This window comes from Jaculus jaculus, chromosome 3, assembly GCF_020740685.1.
Source record: "Jaculus jaculus isolate mJacJac1 chromosome 3, mJacJac1.mat.Y.cur, whole genome shotgun sequence".
NCBI lineage: Eukaryota > Metazoa > Chordata > Mammalia > Rodentia > Dipodidae > Jaculus > Jaculus jaculus.
This window is the reverse complement of record NC_059104.1, coordinates 60,932,305-60,959,048: the sequence shown is the minus strand read 5'-3', so window position 1 is coordinate 60,959,048 and position 26,744 is coordinate 60,932,305. Positions and strand designations below refer to the sequence as shown.

General features: G+C 39.2%; 1 protein-coding gene and 1 pseudogene across 2 annotated transcripts in view; one reads left to right on the top strand and one right to left on the bottom strand.

Moving 5' to 3' along the window:
• Vwa8 (von Willebrand factor A domain containing 8) overlaps positions 1-26,744 on the top strand; it is a 463,242-nt gene that overhangs the window by 120,382 nt on the left and 316,116 nt on the right. For both annotated transcript variants that reach the window (XM_004650767.3, XR_006636125.1), the window contains exons 10-12: positions 15,820-15,951; positions 17,625-17,759; positions 17,846-17,923. In XM_004650767.3, coding sequence (XP_004650824.2) covers positions 15,820-15,951; positions 17,625-17,759; positions 17,846-17,923 — 345 coding nt within the window. The remainder of the gene's footprint in view (positions 1-15,819; positions 15,952-17,624; positions 17,760-17,845; positions 17,924-26,744) is intronic.
• LOC105944513 lies at positions 657-1,160 on the bottom strand (annotated as a pseudogene).

Genomic DNA, 26,744 nt, shown 5'->3' with positions numbered 1-26,744 from the left:
ATATAATGTGTGTTATATATAAACATATATTGTACACATACATATACATATATATAAATCTATAAATATATAAATCTAAATCTAAATCTATCTATCTACCTATCTATATATATATATACACACACACACACACACACACATATATATCTATATCTATATCTATAATCTATATCTATATCTATATCTATATCCACCTCCCCCCCCCCCCCAGGTAGGCTCTCACTCTAGCTCAGGCTGACCTAGAACTCACTCTGCAGTACCAGGCTCACCTCAAACTAATAGTGATCCTCCTACTTCTGCCTGAGTGCGTGGGGGATTAGTGATGTTTACCACCATGTCCAACTCTCTCTCTCTCTCCATATATATATATATATATATATATATATATATATATATATATATATACACACACACACACACACACATATACATATATATATATACATATACATACATATATATATATATATATATATATATATTTTTTTTTACTTTGTGTATCTGGCTTTACTTGGGTACTAGGAAACTGAACCCAGGCCTTCAGGCTTGGCAGGCAAGGGCCTTACTGCTGCGCTATTTCTCCAGCCCAAGGCCCAAGGACAGAAAGTTTTTTAAGGCACTTAAAAACACAAGAGCACAAATACACTTTTTATTTATTGACTTTTCTTAAATCCTTGAAGGGTACAGCATCACACATATTCTGTGTCCAATGGCCTTGGCAGGAAGGTTGCTTCAGAATTTGGCTCGTACCATGCCACTGTTTCCATGGGCTAGAGTTACCATTCCCCAGATGACTCTTGTTTTTTTTTGGTTTTTCAAGGTAGGGTCTCACTCTGGTCCAGGCTGACCTGGAATTAACTCTGTAGTCTCAGGGTGGCCTCGAACTCATGGTGATCCTCCTACCTCTGCCTCCCGAGTGCTGGGATTAAAGGCGTGCACCACCATGCCCGGCTGACTCTTGTTTTATTAGGTTTGCCACCAGGAGTCACTGTATAGTTTTCTACTTTGTACACATAAGCACATTTCTTGCCCAAGTAAAGTTCGGTTTCATGTCGGGCATAAACACCTTCACTTTTAAGAAGTGCTGTGTGCTCCCTTTGGTTCTGGAGACCCCGCTTATAGCCAGCAAAAATGGCCTTGCACCAGAGCCTCCCAGACATATTTATGCTTTTTAGAAGTCCTGTTCCCAGCAGGACCCAGTTATCTGGCCCCTGCTAACTCTATATTTTTAAGCACTTTTTTTTTTTTGCATGTGTTTGGTGTGACTGTGCATGCGTATGTAGGTTCACACATGTGTGCAGGTCAGAAGTTGATGTTGGGTGACTTCCTCAGTTGCTTTCTACCTTATTTATTGAACTCTACCTTGAACTCAGAGTTCAGCAATTCAGCTAGTCTAATGAGCTCGCTTGTCCTGAGGAATCTTCTACCTCTGTCTCCCGAGTGCTGGAATTACAGGAGATGGGGCTGCCTTTCTGTGGGTGCTGGGGCCTCAGATAATTGCACAGCATTATCTATTGAGCCATCTTAAGATAATGTTCATAGATACACAATAACCTCAAGTAGTTTTAATAAGATAGGTAAAAATTATGGCTGGAGAAATGGCTTAGCGGCTAAGTGCTTGCCTGTGAAGCCAAAGGACCCTGGTTCGAGGCTCAATTTTCCAGGACCCATGTTAGCCAGATGCACGAGAGGGCGCACGTGTCTGGAGTTCGTTTGCAGGGGCTGGAAGCCCTGGTGTGCCCATTCTTTCTCTCTCTCTATCTGCCTCTTTCCATCTCTGTCACTCTCAAATAAATAAAAATGAACAAAAAAAATTTTAAAAAAAAGATAGGTAAAAATTAGTGAAATTATTAAAGTTAGAAAAATGTTTATAATGAAGTAGAACTATTTATTATTATAGAACAAGTCAAGAAGGAATGTGTTTTATCTTATAGGTTGTAAAAGCTATTAATGAATAGTTTCATTTGACCTATACATCCATTTGTATTTTAATGCAATCACTTAATTAGACCACATCTTTAAAGAAAAATAATTCTCACTAAAAATGCAATCAGCTTGTGATGCTCACACAAGTACAATAGTGGCACACAGCCATGGTGGGTAACCAGCTGCTCTTGATTTGACTAACTGATCCACTCAGTGGAATGGAACCCATAGCTGGAGTTGGGAAACAAGTCAGAACCATATCCAAAAAACAAGCCCACTCTCCATCATCAAGCTCCCACCAATTGTGGGCCATGAAAGGGCTTACACCTATTAAATTCTTTCTAACATAATAATGGTTATCCTATTTATCTGGTGCTGACTTCACTCTCCACTGGAGAATTTCCTTCTCTTTTTCAGATGGATGCAGATCCTGATGAAAGAATTAGTCCATCACACCTCAACAGGGCCCCAGCTGAAACCAAGAGTAATTAGGGAAATGAGCAAAACTTTTACTTTCTTGGTGAACCTGGTACCAGCACAAGGGTGAAGGAGATAGACACAGAGAACACTCAACTCCCACCAAACCAGATATGCAGAGACACAGAGGCTCCCAAGACCTTGCCACTGAAGTAGATCTAAAACAAACCCATCATGGCTCAGGGCAATTTGTGGAAGAGGGGACAGAAAGATTGTTAGAGCCACATGTTGGGTAATTATGCACAGAGACATTGCCTTCCATAACCAATAGCTAACCCCACAATTCATGACCCACATTCCCCAACAAGGAGGGTCCCTATGGAGTGGGGAGGACAGGGAGGAGGCTTACAGTGCTACCAACATGACTGTATATACACTGTGTATATTACTAATAAAAAAATGCAGTCAGCTAAAACTCAGAATACCTGTCTTGTTTCTGAATTGGCTATAAAAGAGGCTGGAATGACTTTCATGCTCCAGATGGTGCTTATCATGTGATATTCTTTCTCTAAAAACACATCCTGTTGTCTTGAAAGTCACTTCTAGCCTTTTCTCATTCTCAACCTGCCATGATTTAGGGGTGGTATATTTGCTTGCAGTTTAGTAACAGATACAGCCAGGCTTATTATGTGTCTTGGCTCTCAGTCCTACTTAAGTAGGACTCCTCTAGAGCAGTGGCCAAATCAGTATGTTTCCTTGGTGATTTAGGAAGGATGTACTGCCACTTGTTCATTGATAATATGATGTAAACCATAGCTTTTGCTGTGAAACTTGGAAAGATCTTGCATTTAGTGTTTTCATCCAGTTCAACAAACATTAATTGAGCATTTGTTATTTGGCAAATAATGATATACATGCCAAAATCTAGGAATACAGAAACAGATGCTATTTGATTTTCCACTCTTAGATAATTTACAGTCAGAATGTAGCATAAGACATTTAATAATTACTTTGATACATAATTTTATAGCACAATAGCATAATGATGCTATATATAGCTGTATAGATTTATGTGTGTGTATTTGTATGTGTACTGAATATTGAAAAGTCTGTGGAGGATTAGGAAGAAAAATAAAAATTAGTAGATTGTTGTGATAATACAGTAGATTATGGTGGTTTTGATCAGCTCTGAGGTTAGAAGTACCCAATTTGAGTTATGTTTGTGTATTCAATATGCTCTGTAGTAGTGGATACAGGGTTCAGTCAAGGAGGCAAGGGTAATTTTAAGAGTTTTACATTGAGGGATATTAAAATTGGAGGAAGACTACGGAGGAAAGATCATCCTAAAGGTTGGGCATGTTTAATTAGACATGCATATTAGCTATCCAAATGTGTGTATAAGTTAGCAATTTAGGATAGATCAGATAGAGAAAAACAGAAGTCATGAGCATACAGATCATTTGTAAAATTCTGTATCTAGAAGAAATCAATGAAAAATGAACAGAAAGAAAACACACCTAAATTCTCCTGGAAACCTCACCTAAGCATCATCTACTCCTTTCAGCTCTGTCTTGTCAGGTTTTTCAAGTTAGGGTACATTCTTGATTCATTACTTTCTTTCCTGGCCCTCACCCATCCTAGAATACCATCAATTATTAATGTCTATCAAATGGTGCCCTTCTGCGGTACCTTATCATAGAGTGATTGAGAAGATGACGAAGTTCCAAAAGAACCTGAGAAGAACTAGAAAAATAGGAAGACAATGAAGTTACTAAATTGGCAATTATTGGCAGACTTACCAAGAGCAGTGTTAGTAAGTAGGAATATATGTCAGAAATCAGAAGTCTAAGGGAAAATCAGAGATAAGGATGATGAAATAGTATATAGTACTTGTAAAATAAGTTTGATGATGAGCTGAAGCAACATGATGATGGGTCACCCAAGTATGATATATATTTAAAAATGTTTTTCCTAATGGAAGAAACAAATGTCTTTATTCCTTTTCTTTTGCTGCCTTTTTTCCCCTTCAGATAAAATTTTATTTGGGTAAATATGTATTGTATGTGTTCACTGATAAACACAACAGAGGGACATTGAGTTTGCCAATGTGCAACACATATGTGTGAATATGGGACGTTAATATTCCTTCACATATATGCTAAAATAAAAGATGTGAAACAATTTTAGGAGAATATTTCAAGATCAAAGTAAATTATGAACTCGTAATTTTTATTTTACTTTCAAAAAACATTTTATTGACAGCACCTCTACATAAAGACAGCATACCACAATCATATTCCCCTCCACAGCCTCGCTCTTTTTTCCTTCCTAAATGCCCCACCATTGAATCTCTTCTTTTTTCCAACTAGCCTCTTTTCTATTTTAAATTTATTTTTATTTATTTATTTACTTATTATTAGTTCTGTACATATTGAGTATGTAAACATCACCTGTTGGTACCATCCTTCTCCTCCTCCTTACCCCTTTTCTGAAGTGGTCTTCCTCACTGGTAATGCAGGTCAACTCCATGGGGATTGTGGGTCATGCATTGCGTGTATGGTATGGGGGCAAGAGGCAATGTCTGTGTGAAAAATGTCCCAACTTGTGGCTCTAACAATCTTTTTGCCCCCTCTTCCGCAAAATTCCCTGAGCCATGCTGGGAGCATTTAAGTCTACTTCAGTGATGGACACTTATGAACATGTGGATCTCTAGTTTGGTAGGTGTTGAGTGACTTCAGTATCTTTCTCCATCACTCTTGTGCTGATATCAGCTTAACTAAGAAAGCAGCATTCTTGGGCTGGAGAGGTGGCTTAGCGGTTAAGTGCTTGCCTATGAAGGCTAAGGATCCCAGTTCGAGGCTCGATTTTCCCAGGACCCATGTTAGCCAGATGCACAAGGGGGCGCACCCATCTGGAGTTTGTTATCAGTGGCTGGAAGCCCTGGCGCGCCCATTCTCTCTCTCTGTCACACTCAAATAAATAAATAAAAATAAAACAAAAATTAAAAAAAAAAGGAAAGAAAGAAAGCAGCATTCTTGCTCATTTCCCCAATTCCTCTGTGGTTTCAGCTGGAGCCAGTGTGGAGTACCCTGGGTCATTTATGTCCTTAGGTCTAGCTCCCAACTGAAAAAGAGAAGCAGATTCACCAACAGAGAATCAAGTCAATACCGGTTAAATGGGATAACTGTTGCTAATTTAGAGAGAATTAAAAGGTTTTGGACACTTTTACAGTCTAAGGTTAGTTGGAACTTAACACTGGAAAGCAGAATCATTATCTGGATATGATTCTGACTTGTTTCCACTGAAAGGATCTGTTAGCCAATCCAAGAGCTGTTGGTTACCCACCATGGCTGTGTGCCACTATTGTACTTGTGTGAGCATCACATCAAATTATTTGCTTCTGAGTCACATAGACTTTGAGTTGCTTGGACAGATGTTAGCCTCTTTCCCCTTGTAGCTCATGTAGCACTTTCCAGCATTAGATGGGCTAATTGTCTGGGGACTGGCTGTCCTCCAGATTTCATGGTCTGTGCCAACAGCATTTGATGTCTTCAGCAGTAGGGTATTACCATTAACCTTTGGTGGGGAATCAAGTGCTCTGTCAGAAGTCTGTCTTGTGTATTGTGGGAGATTAAGTAAGTCTCTCTGATCAACAGCTCATTGTGGTTGAGGACCACATCCTGATACAGAAAGTTACTGGCCAGCACCAAGAGAAAAGAAAAAAGAAAAAGCCAGAGAAGAAAGAGAAACAGAAGAATTTGAGGTTAGGTTTCGTGTCACTCTCTCCAGGGCCCTTCAATTCAGTTGCTCTCTCTAAGGTCCTTTTGAGGGTTCCACCTTTTAGTCTGAGTTCCAGGATATAGGATTTTATGGTACCAGTTCAATTTGGGTTCAGTTTTGTTTCCCACCACCCTTTCCCTTCTCCCAAGTCATACCCACCTATTATCCAAGCCTCAAGATGCTCTTCAGTTATGTTGGCAACTCAAGCTGGTCCAGGTTAGGAACTGCAGATGAATGAGATCATGCGGCAGTCGTTTTTCTGTGATTGTGTGAGTTCAGTTAGAATTATCTGGTCCAAGTTTGACCACATTTCTACAAGTTTCAATGTGTCATTTTTCCTTACTGCTGAGTAGAATTCCATCATGTAGACAATACCTCATCTTGGTTATCAATTCATCCAATGATTGGCACCTGGGTTGATTCCAGTTTTTAGCTATTATGAATTGAGCAGCTATAAACATAGTTGAGCAAATATTTCTGAACTGAGATGTGGAGCTTTAGGGTAAATGCCCAGTAAAGAAGTAACAAGGTCTGTTGGTGTGGTGGTTTGATTGAGGTGTCCCCCATAAACTTTGGTATTCTGAATGCTAGTCTCCTCAGCTGATGACAATTGGGAATTAACACCTCCTGGAGGCGGTGTACTGTTGGGAGTAGGCTTATGGGTGCAATAGCCAGTTTCCCCATGCGAGTGTTTGGCACACTTTCCTGTTGCTATTGTCTACCTTATGTTGGCCAGGGGGTGATGCCCACCCTATGCTCATACCATCATTTCCCCCTGCCATCATGGAGCTTCCCCTTGATCTTGTAAGCCAAAATAAACCTATTTTTCCCACAAGCTGATCTTGGTTGAGTGATTTCTACCAACAATGTGTACCTGACTGCAACAGTTGGTAACTCTGTATTCAACCTTTTCAGGAGTCTGCAGATTGATTTCCACAGTGGTTGTACCAGCTTACATTCCTACCAACAGTAAATGAGTGTTTCTATTTCTCCACAGCCTCTCCAACATTTTTTTACATTTGATTTTTTAATTTTTGGTATCCTTACTGGGGTAAGGTGGAATCTCATTGTTGTTCTAATTTGCATTTCCCTGATTGTTAGGGATGTTGAATATTTTTTCAGGGTGTGTTAGCCATTTGTGATTTTTCCTCTGAGAACTCCCTATTTAGTTCTCTGGCTCACTTTTGGAATAGTTTTTTTTTTTTTTGTAATTTTTTTATTGCTTAGTTTTTTGAGTTCTTTGTAGATTCTAGATATTAGGTTTCTGTCAGTAGTATAGCTGGCAAAGATTTTTTCCCTTTCAGTGTGTAATCTATTGTTTCTGCTTATGGCTTATGGTATGTTTGTCTGTGTAAAAGCTATTGGCTTTTTTTTTTTTTTTAAGCTTCATGAGATCCCATTGGTTGAGTGCTTATTTAATTTCCTTGGCTACTAGGGTTTTGTTCAGGAAGCCTTTTCCCAGCCCTATATCATGGAGTGTGCTTCCTATATTTTTTTTCTAGTAGTTTCAGGCCTTATGTTGAACTCTTTAATCCACTTGCCTTTATGTTCATATAATCATAGAGTTGACTTTTTTCATGAAAAATTTTTCTTTCACCATTTATTATGAGGGGTGCTTTTGCTGGTTAGTGTAGCTTGGGTTGGATGTCATAGTTTTTCAAACTTTGAAGTGTTCCATTATATGGCCTTTTGGCTATCAGGGTTTCCATTGAGAAATCTGGTGTAATTCTGATGGAATTGACTTTTTATTTTGAGTTCTTTCTCTCTTGCTGGTTTTAACACTCTGTCTTTGATTTTATTGTTAAGAGTTTTAGCAATGATATGTCTTGGAGAGTTTCTTCTTTGGTCCTGTCTGTTTGGTGTTCTTTGGGCTTCTTGTATTTGGCTGGGCCTTTCTTTTGCAAGATGAGGAGAATTTTCTTCAATGATTTTGTTGAGTATGTTCTCTATGCCTCTGGTGTGGATTTCCTCTCATTCTGGTATACCCATGATCCAGATGTTTGGTCATTTTAGGGTGTCCCACAGTTCCTTCATACTCTTTTTTTAAAATTATTTTTATTTTTTTAGTGGAAAAAAGGTTTATTTGGCTTACAGGTTTGCAGGGAAGCTCCACAATGGCAGGGAAAATGAGGGCATGAGCAGAGGGTGGATATCACCCCCTGGCCAACATAAAGTGGGCAATAGTAACAAGAGAATGTGCCAAACACTGGCATGGGGAAACTGCCTATAACACCCATAAGCCTTCGTACTCTTTTCACTTGATTTTTTTAAGCAAAGTTTGTGACATTCCCATCAATTTCTTCTCTCATAATCCCAGTCAGATGTTCTGTCTTCCACATGAGTAACTCTGTGAGTGGCTCTAGAGAGGTTTTTATAATTTCTATTTGATTTTTGTTTTCTGTTGTGTTAATTTCTATCATGTCCATCTTTCTTTTTAAATTTTTTGTTCATATTATATTTATTTACTTGAGAGCAACACACAGAGAGAGAATGAGAATGGGCGCACACCAGGTCCTCCAGCCACTGCAAATGAACTTTAGATGCATGTGCCCCCTTGTGCATCTGGCTAACGTGGGTCCTGGGGAATCGAGCCTTGAACCAGGGTCCTTAGGATTCACAGGCAAATGCTTAACCACTAAGCCATCTCTCCTGCCTGTGTTCATCATTTTTTTTTTTTGAGGTATGATTTCAATTTGAGTTTCTTGATGCTTCCTGTTGTTCATTCTTTCATTTGATGAAGTCTTCATTAAGCTTAATCGACGGGTTGTTGAGGTCTTCCATTTCTTGACTTGCCTTCAGTTTATTCATATTTCTTTGAAGGGTTGTACCATTTTTTTTTTTTTTCAATCAAGTTCAGCCTACTGTCAAAGGCTAAATGCTCTAGGAGACAATTCTGTTCATTTTCATTGATACGATTCTTGGTTCTTTGATAGTTTGCTTCAAGTTCAGTGATTTTGTTTTTTTTAAATCAAGTTCTCATTGGATGTTGTGTTTTTATTTTGGGAATTAATTTGTGTTGATATCTCTATGATTTCATTGGAGGCTTCCATAGTGGGAGTAGGCATGCTTGGTAGAGATCTCTCAGGTTTCTGATTTTTGTGGGCTTTTTTTGGGTTGTTGTCTACCCATTTTAGGAAGATTCTTTATTTTATTGAGAAAGAAGCATATTTTTGTCCTTTGGTCAGTTCACCCTTTGAGGTAAACAGGGATGTTGGTACCTAGTGGCCATTCAGGATACCAGAGCAAAAGTCCACAGCTCACAGAGGGGCCAGGCCTCCCTAAGCAAGGCACAGTGGGACCTACCAGGACCAGGGGACCAGGAGGAGCAAGGGAATAGGGATCTGGCCTACTTTGTGCTGTGCCCTCCAGGACACACACCAGTGTAAGCAACCCAGACTGGGGAGGCAGGAGGAGTCCAGAAATGGGTCTGGCCTTCTCACTCCAGACCTCATGCCTGCATACACACTCACCTTGCAAGGAACTGAGACACTGGGGTGGGAAAAGCCCAGAAATGAGTCTGGACTACTCACTTCAGACAACCACACCTGCCCACACACTGTCCCAGCTAGGAACTCTGGACAGGGAAATGGGAAGCGCCCAGACATGTGCCTGGCCTACTAACTCCAGTCTGCTGAGCCTGCCTACACACTGACTACAAGGAACTCAGACCCTAGAAGTGGGAGGAGCCCAGACGTGGGTCTGGCCTACTCATTCCTGACCACCATGCCTGCTCACACACTGACCTTGGAAGGAGCTCAGATCTTGGAGGAGGTGGGAGGAGTCCAGAAATGGTTCAGGCCTACTCACTCCAGATTGCCATACCCACCCACACACTGCAGAACTCTGAACAGGGAGATGGGATAAGCCAAGAAATGCATCCAGCCTACTCACTCCAGACCACAGCACCTGCCCATACACTGACTGTACAAGGCACTCAATCCCTGGAGGTGGGAGAGTCCAGAAATGGGTCCAGCCTACTCACTCCAGACAGCTGAGCATGCTGACACCCTGACCACCAGAGAAGGTGGAAGCCTTTTTATTTATTTATTTATTTTTTTAAGAGTCTCTCTCTAGCCCAGGCTGAGCTGGAATTCCCTATGTAATGTCAGGCTGGTCTCAAACTCTCATTGCTCCTCCTGCCTCTGCCTCCTGAGTGCTGGGATTAAAGACATGTGCTGCCATACCTGGCCAACAAATAACTTTAGAGGAGGAGGAGCAACACTGATGTAGTACATGGAATATGGCTTGAGTTACAAGAGAAAGTACACTGCATGAGTAGCATGGTCCTTTGGTTTGGAATGATATAAGAACAAGCTTTAGGGCTGGAGAAATGGCTTAATGATTCAGGGACTTGCCTAGGAAGCTTAAGGACCCAGGTTCAATTCCCCAGTACCCACGTAAGATAGATGCATAAGGGGGCACATGTGTCTGGAGTTTGTTTGCAGTGGCTGGAGGCCCTCATGTGCCCATTTTCATTCTTTCTGTCTCTCTTCTCTCTCTGATTGTGTGTGTGTATATATGTGTATGTGTGTGTGTATATATGTATATATGTATGTATATACATTTATTTATAATATATATATGTAATTTTTTTAATGAACATGCTTTCTACCCTAACTGGAATAATGAACATGCTGGAGAGAGATGCCTTGTTAGTTAAGACACTTGTCTGTGAAACCTAAAGACCCAGGTTCAACTCCCCTGGACCCATTTAAACCACTGGCACATGCATCTGAAGTTTGTTTGCAGTGGCTAGAGCACCTGGTGTGCCCACTCTCTTTCTCTCTCTGTGTCTGCCTTATCTTTCAAATAAATAAAATATTTTAAAAATGTGATAATTTGAAATGAGAAAAGTTTCTGATGGCCTTCTGTCATACATACATAAAATAGAAGTTCTTTTTGGAGTAGTGTGAAAAGAAGATTGTTTTAAATATAGGTAAGCTGGAGGATAAAGGAATAAATTTAAAATAATTATTTTTACTTTTATTTTTGAGAAAGTGAGAGGGAGGGAGGGAGGGAAAGAAGGAGGGAGAGGGAATTGGTGCTCCAGGACCCTTGCTCCTGCAGATAAATTCCAGACGCTGTGCCATCTAGTGAGCATGTGAAATCTTATATGCTAGCTTATGTGGGATCTGGAGAGTTGAGCATGGGTCCTTAGGTTTTGCAGGCAAGCGCCTTGAGCGCTAAACCATCTCTCCATCCCTGGAACATTTTTTTATTTGTTTATTCATTTAACTCACTTTTATTGACTACTGAGTATATCACACGTGATTCTAGGCACTGGAGATTTTGAAGTGAGATAAATAGATATATTTGATATTTTCCCATAGGAAATTCTCTAGTAATGAGTATAGGAGTATGGGGTGATGGCTCTGCTGTTAGAGGAGATATCTAGATTGCTGATCAAGATCATATAAATGAGGTCACATTGGCTCTGTAGGAGAACAGGAGTGGTTTGATTAGTTGCTGCAGGAAAAAGAGCCCTGGAGGGACTAGGGCCATGTATTTATTATAGTAGTCATCAGTCAACATGGTCTAGATAATTTTAGTTTGAGTACTTCATAACATAGAAAAAGGTAGGAGGAAAGAAGACAGTGTAGTGGGATATAAGAGGGCATTAGAGGATGAATATATGTGTGCACATGTGTGTGTATATGTGTGTGTGTGTATAAACTTACAGACCATTATCTATGTGATACATTTAATTATAAAGCAATGTTCAAACAATATAATCCTAAAGAAAGTATTTTAGACAGTATTATTAGGAATAATTCCATTTATTTAATTGAAATTCAAGAATTCAAAAATCATGACATGTAATAAGTGAACTCTTTATAGAGTATAACCTGAATTATATATATTGTTTGTAATCCTAAATTTCTTATTCCAGCAAATGATAGTTTACCTTGTACTTTGAGTTCTTTTAATATATTAGTATAATCTAGGCTGTTTTTATTCTACCGAAATATTTTACCTTGCATTATTTATAAATTACCTGTATAGCAAATGCATTTGTGTTCATTGCTGGAATATGAGTATTCTCACATAAATCCTTAATTAACATAGAATAATATTACTATAGTTGGGGCAAAAACACACCTTTAAGCTTACTTATTTGTTTTCCTAGAAATTAATGATTGTTTGATATAAGTTCTAATGAATTTAATTACTTGACTAAGCCTTGCTCCCCTTCTGTGTGCATGTGTGTCTGTGTGTTCATATGAATGTGGATGTATCTGTGTGAAGATGGCCATATAAATGTGTCCATATATGTGGAGGCTTGAGGTTCATGTCAGCTGTCTTTCTCTATTGCATCTGTGCTTTATTTTGTCATTTTATATATTTTTAATTTTTATTTATATATTAGAGAATTAGAGAGAGAGAGAGACTCAATGAGAGAATGGATGTGCTTGGGCCTCTAGTCACTGCATACATACTCTAGTCGCATGTGTCAAGTGCCTTAACCACTTAGCTATCTCTCCAGCTTCTGTGCCTTATTTTTCATGGTCTCCCATTGAACACAGACACACTGATTTAGCTAGACAAGCTATTCAGCAAGGCCCTGGCTCCACTGCCTTAGCACTGGAACTATAAGCATGGGCCACCATGCTCTACAGTTTACATGGTTCCTAGGTACCCAAACTCAGGTCCTCATGCATGTGCACCAAGTACTACTAGGCCATTTCTCCAGCCCCAGCCTTACTTCTTGTGGTGGTTTGATTTAGGTGTCCATCATAAACTTATGTGTTCTGAATGCTAGGTCCCCAGCTGGTGGCACTTTGAGTTTTGGATCCTCCTGAAAGCAGTGTATTGTTGGGGAGGGCTCATGGGTGATATAGTGAGCATCCTCTTACCAGTGTTTCGCCCAGTCTCCTGCTGTTGTTGTGTATCTGATGTTGCCCAGAAGGAGATGTCCACCCTCTGCTCATGCCATCATTTTCCTCTGCCATCATGCAGCTTCCCTTCAATCCTATAAGCAAAATAAACCCTTTCCCCCCATTAGCTGCTCTTGTTTTGGTTCTTTGTGCCAACAACATGAAATTAACTGCAATAATAAAATTGGTACCAAGAAGTGGGATTGTTGCTGTTAGAATCCTAATTATGCTTTGGTCAGTTGGAACTGGTTTGAGGGAGGAATGTGGAAGAATTTGACCTTGGCCTAAGAGATGAAATGCCTTGCAGTGCTTAAGTACAGCTTGATGGACTATTCTGGTCAGAGTTGAAAGATCTAAATGCAATAAGAACTATGGACTGTGAGGTTTGGCTTATGAAGGTGAAAAAGAACTTTGTCAGGGCTGGCCTAGAAGCAATTTGTTTGAGAGGCTTGCTGCATTCTGTCTGCCTGTGTCCTGAGAACTTGTGCAGGATTGTATTGCATAGAACTGGACTGGTGTAAGCAGAGGGATATGGCACAGAAAGAAATGAAATCATTGGGCCAAAACTGTAGCCAGTTCAGTGGCAATTGTTGGAAAGATTACAACCATTGAGGTTGGGCCAGCTGCTCTGCATTTTGGTACAACAGGAAGAATGCAGACTCTTTTGAAGGAGCCTCAGTGCTGACAGAGTGTCCTGTTCTTCAAAGTCTGCTTGATTAGCAAATTGGTAGCCCACTTGGTATTATGGAGTACAACATATGCAGGAAAGAGAGGGTCATTGAATTTACCACACGGTTTTGTATTTTCAAAATCGTCATGGGAAGTGTGAGGTTGGTTTGTTGGTTAATCTATGTGGATGCTTGCTGGAGTCATGAGGATGAACCATGGGTTGCTGTAGAGACCTAGTGGAAATGCCCAGACTATGGGATGGCTGCCAAGGAGTGGTGCTGGCACCAGATGAAGTTTTCTGGGAAAGTGAGTAGCCTAGCTGGTGGGTGAAATTAGAACTGCAGAGACTTTATTATTAGTTTGAAGTATCAGACTTGTTACAGAGTAGTGTTGTGGGACTTGGAGCTACAAAGTCTGATATTTTGCTCTGATTGTTTAAAATCTTATTTGGTTGAATATTTTTTTTTGCTATGCCCAATGCCATCTTTTGTAGTGTGAATATTTATTCTGTGGCATTTGATTTTTTAAATTATTTTTATTGGAACATCATTGGGATTGATAAATAACTGTGACTTTTAAAGTTGGATGGAATGCATGGTTATCAGTTTATGGGAGCCAGGTGTAGAATGTGGTTTGATTCAGTCGTCCCCATAAGCTTATGTGTTCTGAATGCTAGGTTCCCAGCTGGTGGCAATTTGAGATTTGGATTGTCCTGGAGGCAATGTATACTGGGGGCGGGCTTGTGGGTAATGTAACCAGATTTCTCTTGGTAGTATTTGTCACATTCTCCTGCTGTTGTCCACCCGATGTTGTTCAGGCGGTGATGTCCACCCTCTGCTCATGTCACTTTTTCCTTGCCATCATGGAGCTTCTCCTTGAGCCTGAAAGCCAAAATAAACCCTTTCCTCCCACAAGCTGCTCTTGGTTGTGTTCTTTTTTCAGCAACATGGAGCTGACTGCAACATTCTTTGTCTATTAAATCTCCCTTAAAATTAGTATAGCACTCTTTTTCATAGAATTAACATGCCAATAACATTGTCTATAACATGGGAAGATTTCCCAAACTGATATATGCTATGAGAACTTGCATATATACATTGTGTAAAGTATAGAATTATTTTGTTTAAGATAGCACAAATAGATAAATATTCTTATATTTAAGGAAAAGAATGGTTGCTTTGACTATTTTTGGCTCTAAAGTGAACACTTTAGCTGGGATGTTGAATTTTAAATGTTGAGGTGGGCATGATTTTTTTCTGAAAAATATTTAATAGAGTTTTTTCAAATCTGTTGAATATTTGGTGACCTGTTCTTCCATTGAATTATAACTCTTTAACTATGGCAATAATATTCCAAAGAGTAGTGTAAGATTTTTAAGTGGTCATTTCTGTCTATTTAATAATAAAAAAAAGAAAGCTCCTCAGTTTTTCATACTGAAAATAATATAAACTAAATAAATGTTTTAATTAATTTTCACTTTGTATTTCTGTTTTTAACATACTTGTGTGTGCTCTATGTGTGCGTCTTTAAAAATAGTAGCTGGTATGAGGGGATGTAAAGTCAATGTTAGAATGTTGATTGGCCACATCAAAAAAGAACCAATGGTTGTGGAATTACCAGTTCCACAAATACTGAGAATGGTACAGTGCCAAGAGCACTGTGTCAGATGCTGTATAAGATTGTTATAATTCATTTTAATGAATTAAGTTATTCACATAAGTGAGTAGTAGGGTGGTGTCCCAGTAGTTTCGCTTTACTTAATTTAGGTAACATTATTTCATGATGATTTCAGGAATCAGCTGGCACTGTCCTCCTGTTTTGCTTCAGTGTTTTCAATAATTCTGTTATCCCTTTCTTGCAAATTGCATTGTTTGATTATCAAGAAATGTGGGCTAGGCATTCCTACCAGGTTGGAAATTCAGCATTTTGATTTAATATATTTGAAGAACTATTTTTATATTATCTGTAATAATTGGTTTAAGTAGAATGGTATTGGTAGAAAGTATAAAATGAATTTCCCAATTCTCTTTAATTAAGCCTCTGCTTGTCATAGATCTATAAGTTTTACTTTTCATTATGTAGAACTTTCTATATATCTGGCATTAATTCTGAATTAAATGGTAAATCTTATAACTTCCTTGTAATTTTACAGCGCTTTGAGCTCCAAGACACTGAGAGCTCCCTGCTTCCTAAAGAGATTGTAAGAATAGAAAGGACTATTGACAACCACGTCTCTCAAGCTCACGTGACCATACAAGTGGCTGGAAAAGAGGTCACCATTAAGGTAAAGAATGGCAGGCAGGGCTGGAGAGATGGCTTAGTGGTTAAGCGCTTGCCTGTGAAGCCTAAGGACCCCGGTTCGAGGCTCAGTTCCCCAGGTCCCATGTTAGCCAGATGCACAAGTGGCCACACACGTCTGGAGTTCATTTGCAGTGGCTGGAAGCCCTGGTGCGCCCATTCTCTCTCTCTCCCTATCTGCTTCTTTCTCTGTCACTCTCAAAAATAAATGAATAAAAATGAACAAGAATGGCAGGCATATTTTGTTCTGTTTTTGTGACGTAAGTAAGGTATGATCCCCTCCTTGTCCTTGGCTGTGCAGTACAGCCTTTGTGCATCTGTCTCTGTGGATCTGTATATCCAGAGTCAATGGCTTTGTCAGAGGAGAAGTTCAGAAGAAACCAGGAAAACCAAGTGTTCATTAATGAAAACATTTTGTGCCAGGAGTCTTTGTTAAGAAATAGTGCTCTAAACCAGGTGTGGTGACTCATGCCTTTAATCCCAGCACTTGGGAGGCCGAGGTAGGAGGATCGCCATGAGTTCAAGGCCACCCTGAGACTACATAGTGAATTACAGGTCAGCCTGGGCTAGAGTGAAACTCTACCTCGGAAAACAAAACAAAACAAAAAAGAAATAGTGCTCTTAAGCTGGGCATGGAAGCACATGCCTTTAATCCCAGCCCTTGGGAGGCAGAGGTAGGAGGATCTTTATGAATTCTAGGCCACCCTTAGACTACATAGTGAAAAGAAAAGAAATCGTTCTTTTGAATATAGTTTAGCTGCTAGAGAACCCTACTTTCTAGTAATTCTTTTTTCAGCTATATAAAACAATTATAATATGAGCTGCTATGGTTGAGGGGAATGATATTTGCTTATAGAACTCCATCTGCCTTTTCTATTTCATATATTTTTTCTAACTGTTTCTTTGAGGACTCCAAGAACCTAGGAAACACAGCTTGAAATAAAAGTAAGAAAGAGTAAATACTTGCTATTTTATGATGTGACAGGGCAGAATTCTATGATAAAATTTTATTTCATGTGGATATTAATAGCATTCATGTAACAGTACTTATTCATTCATTGAAGTAATCAATTATGTCTGTCATGAGTCAGACCATCTGCAATTAGTTACTCGTTATTTACTATGTACATACATACATTTAGTATGTAGGTATTTATCTCCTTCTGTATATTGTACCTTTAAATCTTCCAGTAGTCTTGGACGTGAATTTTATTATGGCCATCTTACAGATTCGACAGCTGAGATGTATAGTGACTGATTGATTTATCCATGAGCATTAAGTAGGCAGTGGTGGCTTTGCTGGGGTTTTTGGACAGGGTCACTTGGCACAACACACCTGTGTCTCCTTCAGATAAATGCCTCTTGTAGTCTAGGTTATAGGCTAAAGAGTAAGGACTGCAGGGGAGTGACTGGAAGCAGGAATCTAGAAAATGACGCAACACTGGGACTTTTATTTTAGAGGAGTTATTAATGTGGAGATTTGATAAGAGTCATGAGGCCTGTGGGGGAGAAAACATTTGCTGCTCTGTTGAAATGTCCAAAACTCGAAGATTGAGTTGAACAAGGAATTAACAAAGGGCTATTAAGTGACATTTCTAGCTTTGAATTACTAATGCTTTGAGAAAAACATGTACATATTTTATTTATCTTTAATGATAGGTGCCAGCTGGGACTAGGCCATTAAGTCAACCTTGTACATCAGACAAGTTCATACAGACTCTAAGTCATAAGCAGTTGTTGGCTGAAATGATGCAGTCTCATATGGTGAAGGACATATGTTTAATTGGAGGAAAGGTAAATGGTATCTTCATTGTAAACTTTTGCTCCTAGTTCTTGGATGTTTTTATTCTTCAATTAACTGATTTTGTTTCCCTTTGTAGGGCTGCGGAAAAACAGTCATTACAAAGAACTTTGCTGATATATTGGGATATAACATAGAGCCCATTATGCTCTACCAGGTACAATGTTTATTTAGTTTTAAATATTAGTTATTATTTATTTGAGAGAAATTGGCAGACAGAGAGAGTTTGGATGCCCCAGTGGCCTCCTGCCACTGCAAACAAACATCAGACACATGTGCCACGTTATGCATCTGACTTTATGTGGATACTGGGGAATTGAACCTTGGCCATCAGCTTTGTAAGCAAGTGCTTGTTAACTGCTAAGCCATCTCTCAGTCCCTACAATATTTATTTTTAACCTCCACATATGGCCCATCAGCGCTTTTGACTTGTTGGACTTTTGATGTAGATAAGTAACTGCAACAGCAATCAGAGAACAATTGTATTTATTTGGAGCTTTGGAAGGCCTGTTCTAGGATCTCTGATATGCACAACATACCAGGGTCTATTTTTTAAGAACTATTCATTATAAGGGCACACATCAATTCATACAGAGTACATTTACTAGTAACTTAGGAATCGGAAAATTGGGTATTCCTAATATCTGTGGAACTCTCCTGGGCATAATATGGCTGTTGCTGTCTTGAAATCAGAGTCACCACGATTTCTCCCAGTAGACTCTCCCAGGAGACCATAAAAATTCTCTATGGAGGGTAGGGACGGCTCATAAGGCAGTGCATGAGTGCTTTACCAGTAATTCATGAGGCCTTACCCCTCCTCTCTTTTTCTAGGTGGTTAATGGTTGCTAGGGGTGTTAATACATTGTCTTTTGTGTAATAGCTGCTCATAAACTGTTCATTCCTGTAGACGACCTCTCACTCATGCTCTAGTAAGTAACCACAATTAAACTCTAGTTCACCAAGATAGATGTAGGTGGTATCAATGCAAAAGTCATAGCTCACCTCAAAGGAGATAAAAGATAGTTTATTTTGGAGCCAAATATGAGTGATCATGGCTTAGGAACACAGATTTTGGTTACTTCAAATTCCATATTCCCATGTGTTAAAATTTTCGTGAATGTTTTATAGTTACAGAACAAAAGAAAGCCATAAATCAAGGCATTTTTCAAATACATTGGCTGAGCATCACATCGGCAGTTATAGCAAAGCAGGGAAATCTCCACCATAGGCCTCGGATGCTGACATTCTTAGCACTTGGGTTGGTCCAAGCTGTGGGTCTGTTCTTACATTCCAGAAAGGATTACACCTGATCAGCTGGTAGTCACCAGGATGTTAGTTCAGACACAGAGGTGGGCAGTAAGTAGCCAGTAAGGAGCTAAAGGTAGCTCAAAGTAATTTGGCTCTGACTTGCTACACTCCATCGCTCTTGTGACCACAGGCACTTTTTATCGGTCTATTCAGCCTTGCTGGAAGTAGGTGCAGCAGATACAGCTGTTTTCTGGGAACTTTAGTTCCCAGTTCCCCCATTGGCCGAGCATCACAGATTGTGCATGCAGAAGCCAATTATAATGAAAATATGTCCCACGTAGCTAGGAAGGCTCATTCCTAGGACCTAGTACAGATGAGACTGAGTAGTAGGCAGGAAAATCATCCTCAGGAGAGAGGAGTTGCTATCGAAGCTATTAAGGAAGAAACACTTGGATCATGTTAAATCTATTAGCCATCATGATACAGGCATACTTTATTTATTTTTTTGATTGTCCTTTGTGTCTGATATAACATGTACACATGATGTATAATGGGAATGTTATATTTAAAGTTAAATATAATAAAGAATAAATTTGGCCTAACAAACAAGGCAGCAGATGAGGGAAGTAGACATTTTTAACCAATGAGACATTATATATTTAAAATTAGATTGACCATATGTTCCCTCAGTGAGTAAAGGTATTTGTATTTTTTGAAATGCTTTATTTAATTTCAAGTTTATAATATTTAAGATAGTTTATTATCTTTTAATTTTGGGGGAGGGGATAGTTTGCTTTCATGTTTGTGAACTTTTGTGAAGTGGCTAGCTCTAATTTTAGAAGAAATTAGTTTTAAACATACAAATTCTTATAACTTTTATTTGTAGGTAATAACTTGAACTGCACTATTATCTTAGTATTATACCAGGTCCCCATTTAGGGAAATATATGGATAGTCAAATCACGGAAGAAATCATATAACAACATAATAATTTATAATAATTGGTTTTTTTGGACAAAACATTTTAGTGACTGGAATTGAAATGAAAAGTTAGATTTGTTGCAAATTAGGATTTGTAGGTTTTGTGGACATAATTACTTTATAGTCAGAGAAGGAAAATGGGATTCTAATAGAAGTTACTGTTAACTTCAATTAATTGTATTGTAGGATACCTAAAATATTAAGAAATATCAGCAGTTAAATTATGAAACACCATTAATATTGGTATTGTTGGAGATTGTTGTGTTTTGTATAATTTGGATACAAAGAGTTAACCCAAATCCTTCTGTCTTTTTATGAGTAAATAAAATTAAAATTACATCAAAGTTGTTAGAGTTTGAATATATCATAGGGTCTTTGACAGTCTGTAATTATTTTCTTACATGTGTAAACATAGTAATCTAATTGGTTAGATCTAAATAATACATGTATTTGGAATATACATATATATATGTATGTGTATATATATATACAGAAAAATACCTGGTTTTGCTCTAAGAATTTGGATTTTAAAACATTGGAAGCCCAGAATCTTTTTATTTTTATGGTTAAAAGTAAAACTTTGTTAATTTTTTTTTGTAAAATTTTTGAGGCATTAGTTTTTTATTAGTTATGTACACAGTGTGTGTACAGCCATTTTGGCACCATTGTTAGCCTCCTCCCTGTCCTCCCCCTTCCAGAGGGACCCTCCTCATTGGGGAATGTGGGTGGTGCATTGTGGGGTGAGCCATCAGTTATGAGCAAGAGGCAATGTCTCTGTGTATAATGTCCCAACATGTGGCTCTAACAATCTTTCCACTCCCTCTTCCACAAATTTCCCTGAGACATGTTGGGTTCTTTTTAAGTCTACCTCAGTGATGAGGTCTTGGGAGCCTCTGTGTCTCTGGATATCTGGCTTGGTAGGAGCTGAGTATTCTCTGTGTCTATCTTTTTCACCATTGTGCTGGTACCAGGTTCACCAAGAAAGCAGCACTCTTGCTCATTCCCCCAATTACTCCCAATTTCAGCTGGGGCCCTGGTGAGGTGTGATGAGCTGATTCTCTCTTCAGGTCCTGCATCCATTTGAAAAAGAGAGGCAAACTCTCCAAAGGAGAGTGAAGTCAGCACCAGATAAATGTGATTGCTATTATTATTTTAGAGAGAATTTAGTAGGTGTAGGCCCTCTTGTAGCCCATGATTGGTGGGAACTTGATAATGGAGAGCCAGCTTGTTATTTAGATATGGCTGTGACTTGTTTCCCAGCTCCAGCTATGGGGGTTCTGTTCCACTGAGCAGATCAGTTAGCCAAATCAAGAGCAGTTGGTTACCCACCATGGCTGTGTGCCTCTACAGCACTGTGTGAGCATCATGTCAGGCTGTTTTCTGCTGAGTAGCTTAGACCATGAGTTGCTTAGACAGATGTGGGCTGTTTTCCCGCAGTCACTAATGAAGCACCTTCTGGCACTACACAAGCTAACTGTCTGGGGACTGGCTCTCTTCCAGATTCCAGCCTGGCCACTCCATGTTCCATACCAACAGCATGTGGTGTCTTCAGCAATAGGGTCTTACCACTAACCTTTGGTGGGTCATCAAGTACTCTGACAGAAATCTGTCTTCTTTTGGGAAACCTTGTAGGTCTCTTTGATCAATAGCTTGTTGTGGATGTAAACCACATGCTGGTCCTGGGAGTTACAGGCCAGTGCCAAGGAAAAGAAGGAAGAAAGAGCCAGGCGTGGTGGTGCATGCCTTTAATCCCAGCACTCGGGAGGCAGAGGTAGGGGGATCACCATGAGTTTGAGGCCACCCTGAGACTAATTCTAGGTCAGCCTGGGCCAGAGTGAGACCCTACCTTGAAAAACCACACACACAAAAAGAAAAAGAAAAGATGAAGAAAGAGATAGTTAATATAAAAGAGATAGAGAGAAGAGGGAGAGAGAAACAGGAGAAGATTAAGGTTAGTCTTCATCATACCATCTCTGGGGCCCTGTAATTCAGGTGGTCCCTCTAAGGACCTGATGATGGTTCAACCATTTAGTCTGTCTTTTAGGATATAGAATTTTATGGTACCATTGCCATTTGGGTCCAGTTTTGTGTCCCTCACACACCCACACTTACCCTCCCTTCCCGCCCCACCCTCCTTACTGTCTGGTCCTCGATGCTTATTAGGTATGGCAGCACCTCAGCATTTGGGTTAGGAGCCACAGATGAGTGAGACCATGCGATGATTACCTTTCTGTGACTGGGTGAGTTTGCTGAGAATGATCTATTCCAGGTTCGACCATTTTTCTTCAAATTTCATTGTGTCATTTTTCCTTACTGATAAAGATTGATCTACCCAAATGTAAGCCCAAGTAGCTATAGCCACCTGATATTCGATAAAAATGTCAAAAATACTCATTGGAGAAAAGACAGCCTCTTCAGCAAATGGTGTTTTGAAAACTGGATAAATATCTGCAGAAGGATGAAAATAGATTCTTCTCTCTCGCCATGCACAAGAATTAAGTCCAAATGGATTAAAGACCTTAACATCAGACCGGAAACTTTGAAACTGCTAGAGGAAAAAGTAGGGGAAACCCTTCAACATATTGGTCTTGGCAAAGACTTTCTGAATACAACCCCAATTGCTCAGGCAATAAAACCACAGATTAACCACTGGGACCTAATGAAATTACAAAGATTTTGCAACGCAAAGGACACAGTGAAAAAAGCAAAGAGGCAACCTACAGAATGGGAAAAAATCTTCGCCAGCTATATATCTGATAGAGGATTAATATCTAGGATATACAAAGAACTCAAAAAGTTAACTAATAAGGAATCAAACAAGCCAATCAAAAAATGGGCTAAGGAGCTAAATAGAGAGTTCTCAAAGGAAGAAATATGAATGGCATATAAGCATCTAAAAAAATGCTCTACGTCACTAGTCATCAGGGAAATGCAGATTAAAACTACATTGAGATTCCATCTCACTCCTGTCAGATTGGCCACCATCATGAAAACAAATGATCATAAATGTTGGCGGGGATGTGGAAAAAAAGGAACCCTTCTGCACTGCTGGTGGGAATGCAATCTGGTCCAGCCATTGTGGAAAACAGTGTGGAGGTTCCTAAAGCAGCTAGAGATTGATCTACCATATGACCCAGCTATAGCACTCCTAGGCATATATCCAAAGGACTCATCTCATTTCCTTAGAAGTACATGCTCAACCATGTTTATTGCTGCTCAATTTATAATAGCTGGGAAATGGAACCAGCCTAGATGTCCCTCAACAGTTGAGTGGATAATGAAGATGTGGTACATTTATACAATGGAGTTCTACTCAGCGGTAAAGAAAAATGAAGTTATGAAATTTGCAGAAAAATGGATGGACCTGGAAAGTATTATACTAAGTCAGGTAATCCAGGCCCAGAAAGCCAAACGCCACATGTTCTCCCTCATATGGGGATCCTAGCTACAGATGACTGGGCTTCTGTGTGAGAATGAAAATACTTAGTAGCAGAGGCCAGTAAGTTGAAAAGGAGACATAAAGGGTGGAGAAAGGAAGGGAGGAGGATACTTAATAGGTTGATATTGTATATATGTAATTACAATGATTGTAATGGGGAGGTAATATGATTGAGAATGGAATTTCAAACGGGAAAGTGTGGGGGTGGGGAGGGAGGGAATTACCATGGGATATATTTTATAAGCATGGAAAATGTTAATAAAAATTTAAAAAAAAAAAAAAAGAACTAGGAGTCAGGAAGACAGGTGTAACAAAGTGGAAGTGAGAGTTTCGTTGACAGAAAATTTCCTTGGACATAGAGAGGGGTCCCAGCCGGGCTGCCACAGACTGTGGCAGGAGAGGCCTTCCTGTGCCTGACTTTGTATTCAGTGACTTGGAACCCAGGCTTGGAAAAACAATGCCACCTGTCAGGTGTGATGGCACATGCCTATGATCCCAGCAGTTAGGAGGCTCAGGCAAGAGGATCATGAGTATAGAGGAATTTCATAATTTTTTTTTTCCCCCAGCTAGGCTCTCACTCTAGGTCAGGCTGATTTGGAATTCACTCTGTAGTTTTGGGGTGGCTGCACACTCATAGCGATCATCCTATCTCAGCCTCTTGAGTGCTTAGATTAAAGGGGTGCACCACCAATGCCTGGCCTTTTTATTTTTCTTCCTTTTTTTAAATATTTCATTTACTTGAGAGATAAAAAAGGCAGATAGAGCATACGCATGGCGGGGCCTCTAGCCACTGCAGACAAATTCCAAGAGCACCACTTTATGAATGGAACCGAACCCCGGTCCTGAGGCTTTGTAGCTAAGTGTCTGAACTGCTGAGCCAATTGGTTTCAAACCTACACTTCGTTGTAACTTGCTTTTCAAGGCCACAAAAAGACAAGGCAATTAAAAGCCATCACAAATATTTCTGTGTTAACACTCAGTGGTGAAAGCAAACCCAGGTAACTCCCATTGGTTTTAATTTCCATATTTCTTCCTGCCCCACAACAGTCTGCCAGGGCCACCCTCAGCTCCAACTCTCCCAAATTAGCTCTAGCAGGCACATCTTGCCTAAGCAGCCAGCTCTGTGGTTTTCAGGGTCCACTGGCTGCCCACATAGCAGCTTCCAGCACTGGGACTTCTAATGATGAAAGAGGTCCTGCAACCGAAGGATGGGGTGTCTTCCACAGCTGGGTCTTACCATCTAGTTCTGGTGGGCAACAGCCTTGGCAATGGTCTGAATTGTTTGGGGAGGTATCCCAACCCTGGAACTGAAATTTTTCTGTAACTTTGAGTAAAGTAAAGTTTGTTTTCAATCAAAAAAAAAAAAAAAAAAAGATTGATCTACCGGGCTGGAGAGATGGCTTAGCAGTTAAGCATTTGCCTGTGAAGCCTAAGGACCCCGGTTCGAGGCTCGGTTCCCCAGGTCCCATGTTAGCCAGATGCACAAGGGGGCGCACGCATCTGGAGTTCGTTTGCAGAGGCTGGAAGCCCCGGCGCACCCATTCTCTCTCTCTCTCCCTCTATCTGTCTTTCTCTCTGTGTCTGTCGCTCTCTAATAAATAAATAAAAATTAAAAGAAAAAGATTGATCTACCATATGACCCAGCTATAGCACTCCTAGGCATATATCCTAAGGACTCATCTCATTTCCTTAGAAGTACATGCTCAACCATATTTATTGCTGCTCAATTTATAATAGCTGGGAAATGGAACCAGCCTAGATGTCCCTCAACTGATGAGTGGATAATGAAGATGTGGCACATTTTATACAATGGAGTTCTACTCAGCGGTAAAGAAAAATGAAGTTATGAAATTTGCAGAAAAATGGATGGCTCAGGAAAGGATTATACTAAGTGAGGTAACCCAGGCCCAGAAAGTGAAGCACCACATGTTCTCCCTCATATGTGGATCCTAGCTACAGATGATTGGGCTTCTGCGTGAGAAGGAAAATACTTAGTAGCAGAGGCCAGTAAGTTAAAAAGGAGATATAAAAGGAAGAGAAAGGAAGGGAGGAGGGTACTTAATAGGTTGGTATTGTATATATGCAAGTACAGTGATTGAGATGGGGAGGTAAGATGATGGAGATTGGAATTTCAAAGGGGAAAATGTGGGGGGGGGAAGGGAGAGTATTACCATGGGATATTTTTTTATAGTCATGGAAAATGTTAATAAAAATTATAATAAAAACATTGGAAGCCCAGAATCTTCTTATTTTTATGGTTAAAAGTAAAACTTTGTTAATTTCAAGGTAGGAGCTATTTTTGTATCCAAATTATACTAAATAATGAGAGAAACTTGATTTTTAAAAAAATTTATATAGCCTTTGTTTAAGTAAGATAGCAGTTTGTATAAGCAAACACTTATAATAATAAAAACAATTAATGAAAGAGCATAATATCATCTTTATTTGTAGTGTACTAAAACCAACATTAACTTTATCATTTAAAATATACCAAAGAAAAATTCAAATATTTTAGACAAATTTTAAAAAATGTTTTATGTAAAAGGATTTACAAAATACAAAAATAAGAGTTTTAGAGGGCTAAAGAGAAGGCTTAGCAGTTAAGGCGCTTGTCTGCAAAGCCTAAGGACTCAGACTCTCCAGATGCCACATAAACCAGACACACGAAGGTGAGGCAAGCTCAAGGTCACACATGCCCACTAGGAGGTGCAAGCTTCTGGACTTTGGTTGCACTGGCCAGTTCTCTCTCTCTGTCTCTTGCTCTCACTTTCTCTAAAAATAAAATTAAAAAAAAGAGACATGGTTAGTTACTTGGAGTACTTAATTGTTGATGTAATTGAAGATTAGTGTCAGACAGTATTTTTAAAGTCCATATGGATGTTTAGATGTTTGAAGAAAGAAACATGCATCTGAGAGTTTATCTCTTGAAATTTTATAGCCTAGAAGTTGGTTAGAATTACTTAAGAGAGTCCTTATTTTGTAGGCAGAAGTTTTTTTGTTTTTTGTTTTCAATTTCCTAGTAGCTAATTATGGAAAGACTGTAAGCAATCTTGGTTTTTAGTTATTATTTAAAAATACTTAAAAATATTTTTAGTGATGGCATATATTTATTATGTATTTACATATATATTTAATGTTTATAGGGTGTTCTATACTTACTTCATAAGCTAGATTTAGAGGAACTAAACAGTAATGTTTTAAGGAAACCAAATGGTTTGTTCAGTTTTGACAAACTATCAACATCATTTGTTTATTTAACAAGTACTCTTGAGGATTAAATTAAAAATAAATTTATAATAATTTAAATTTT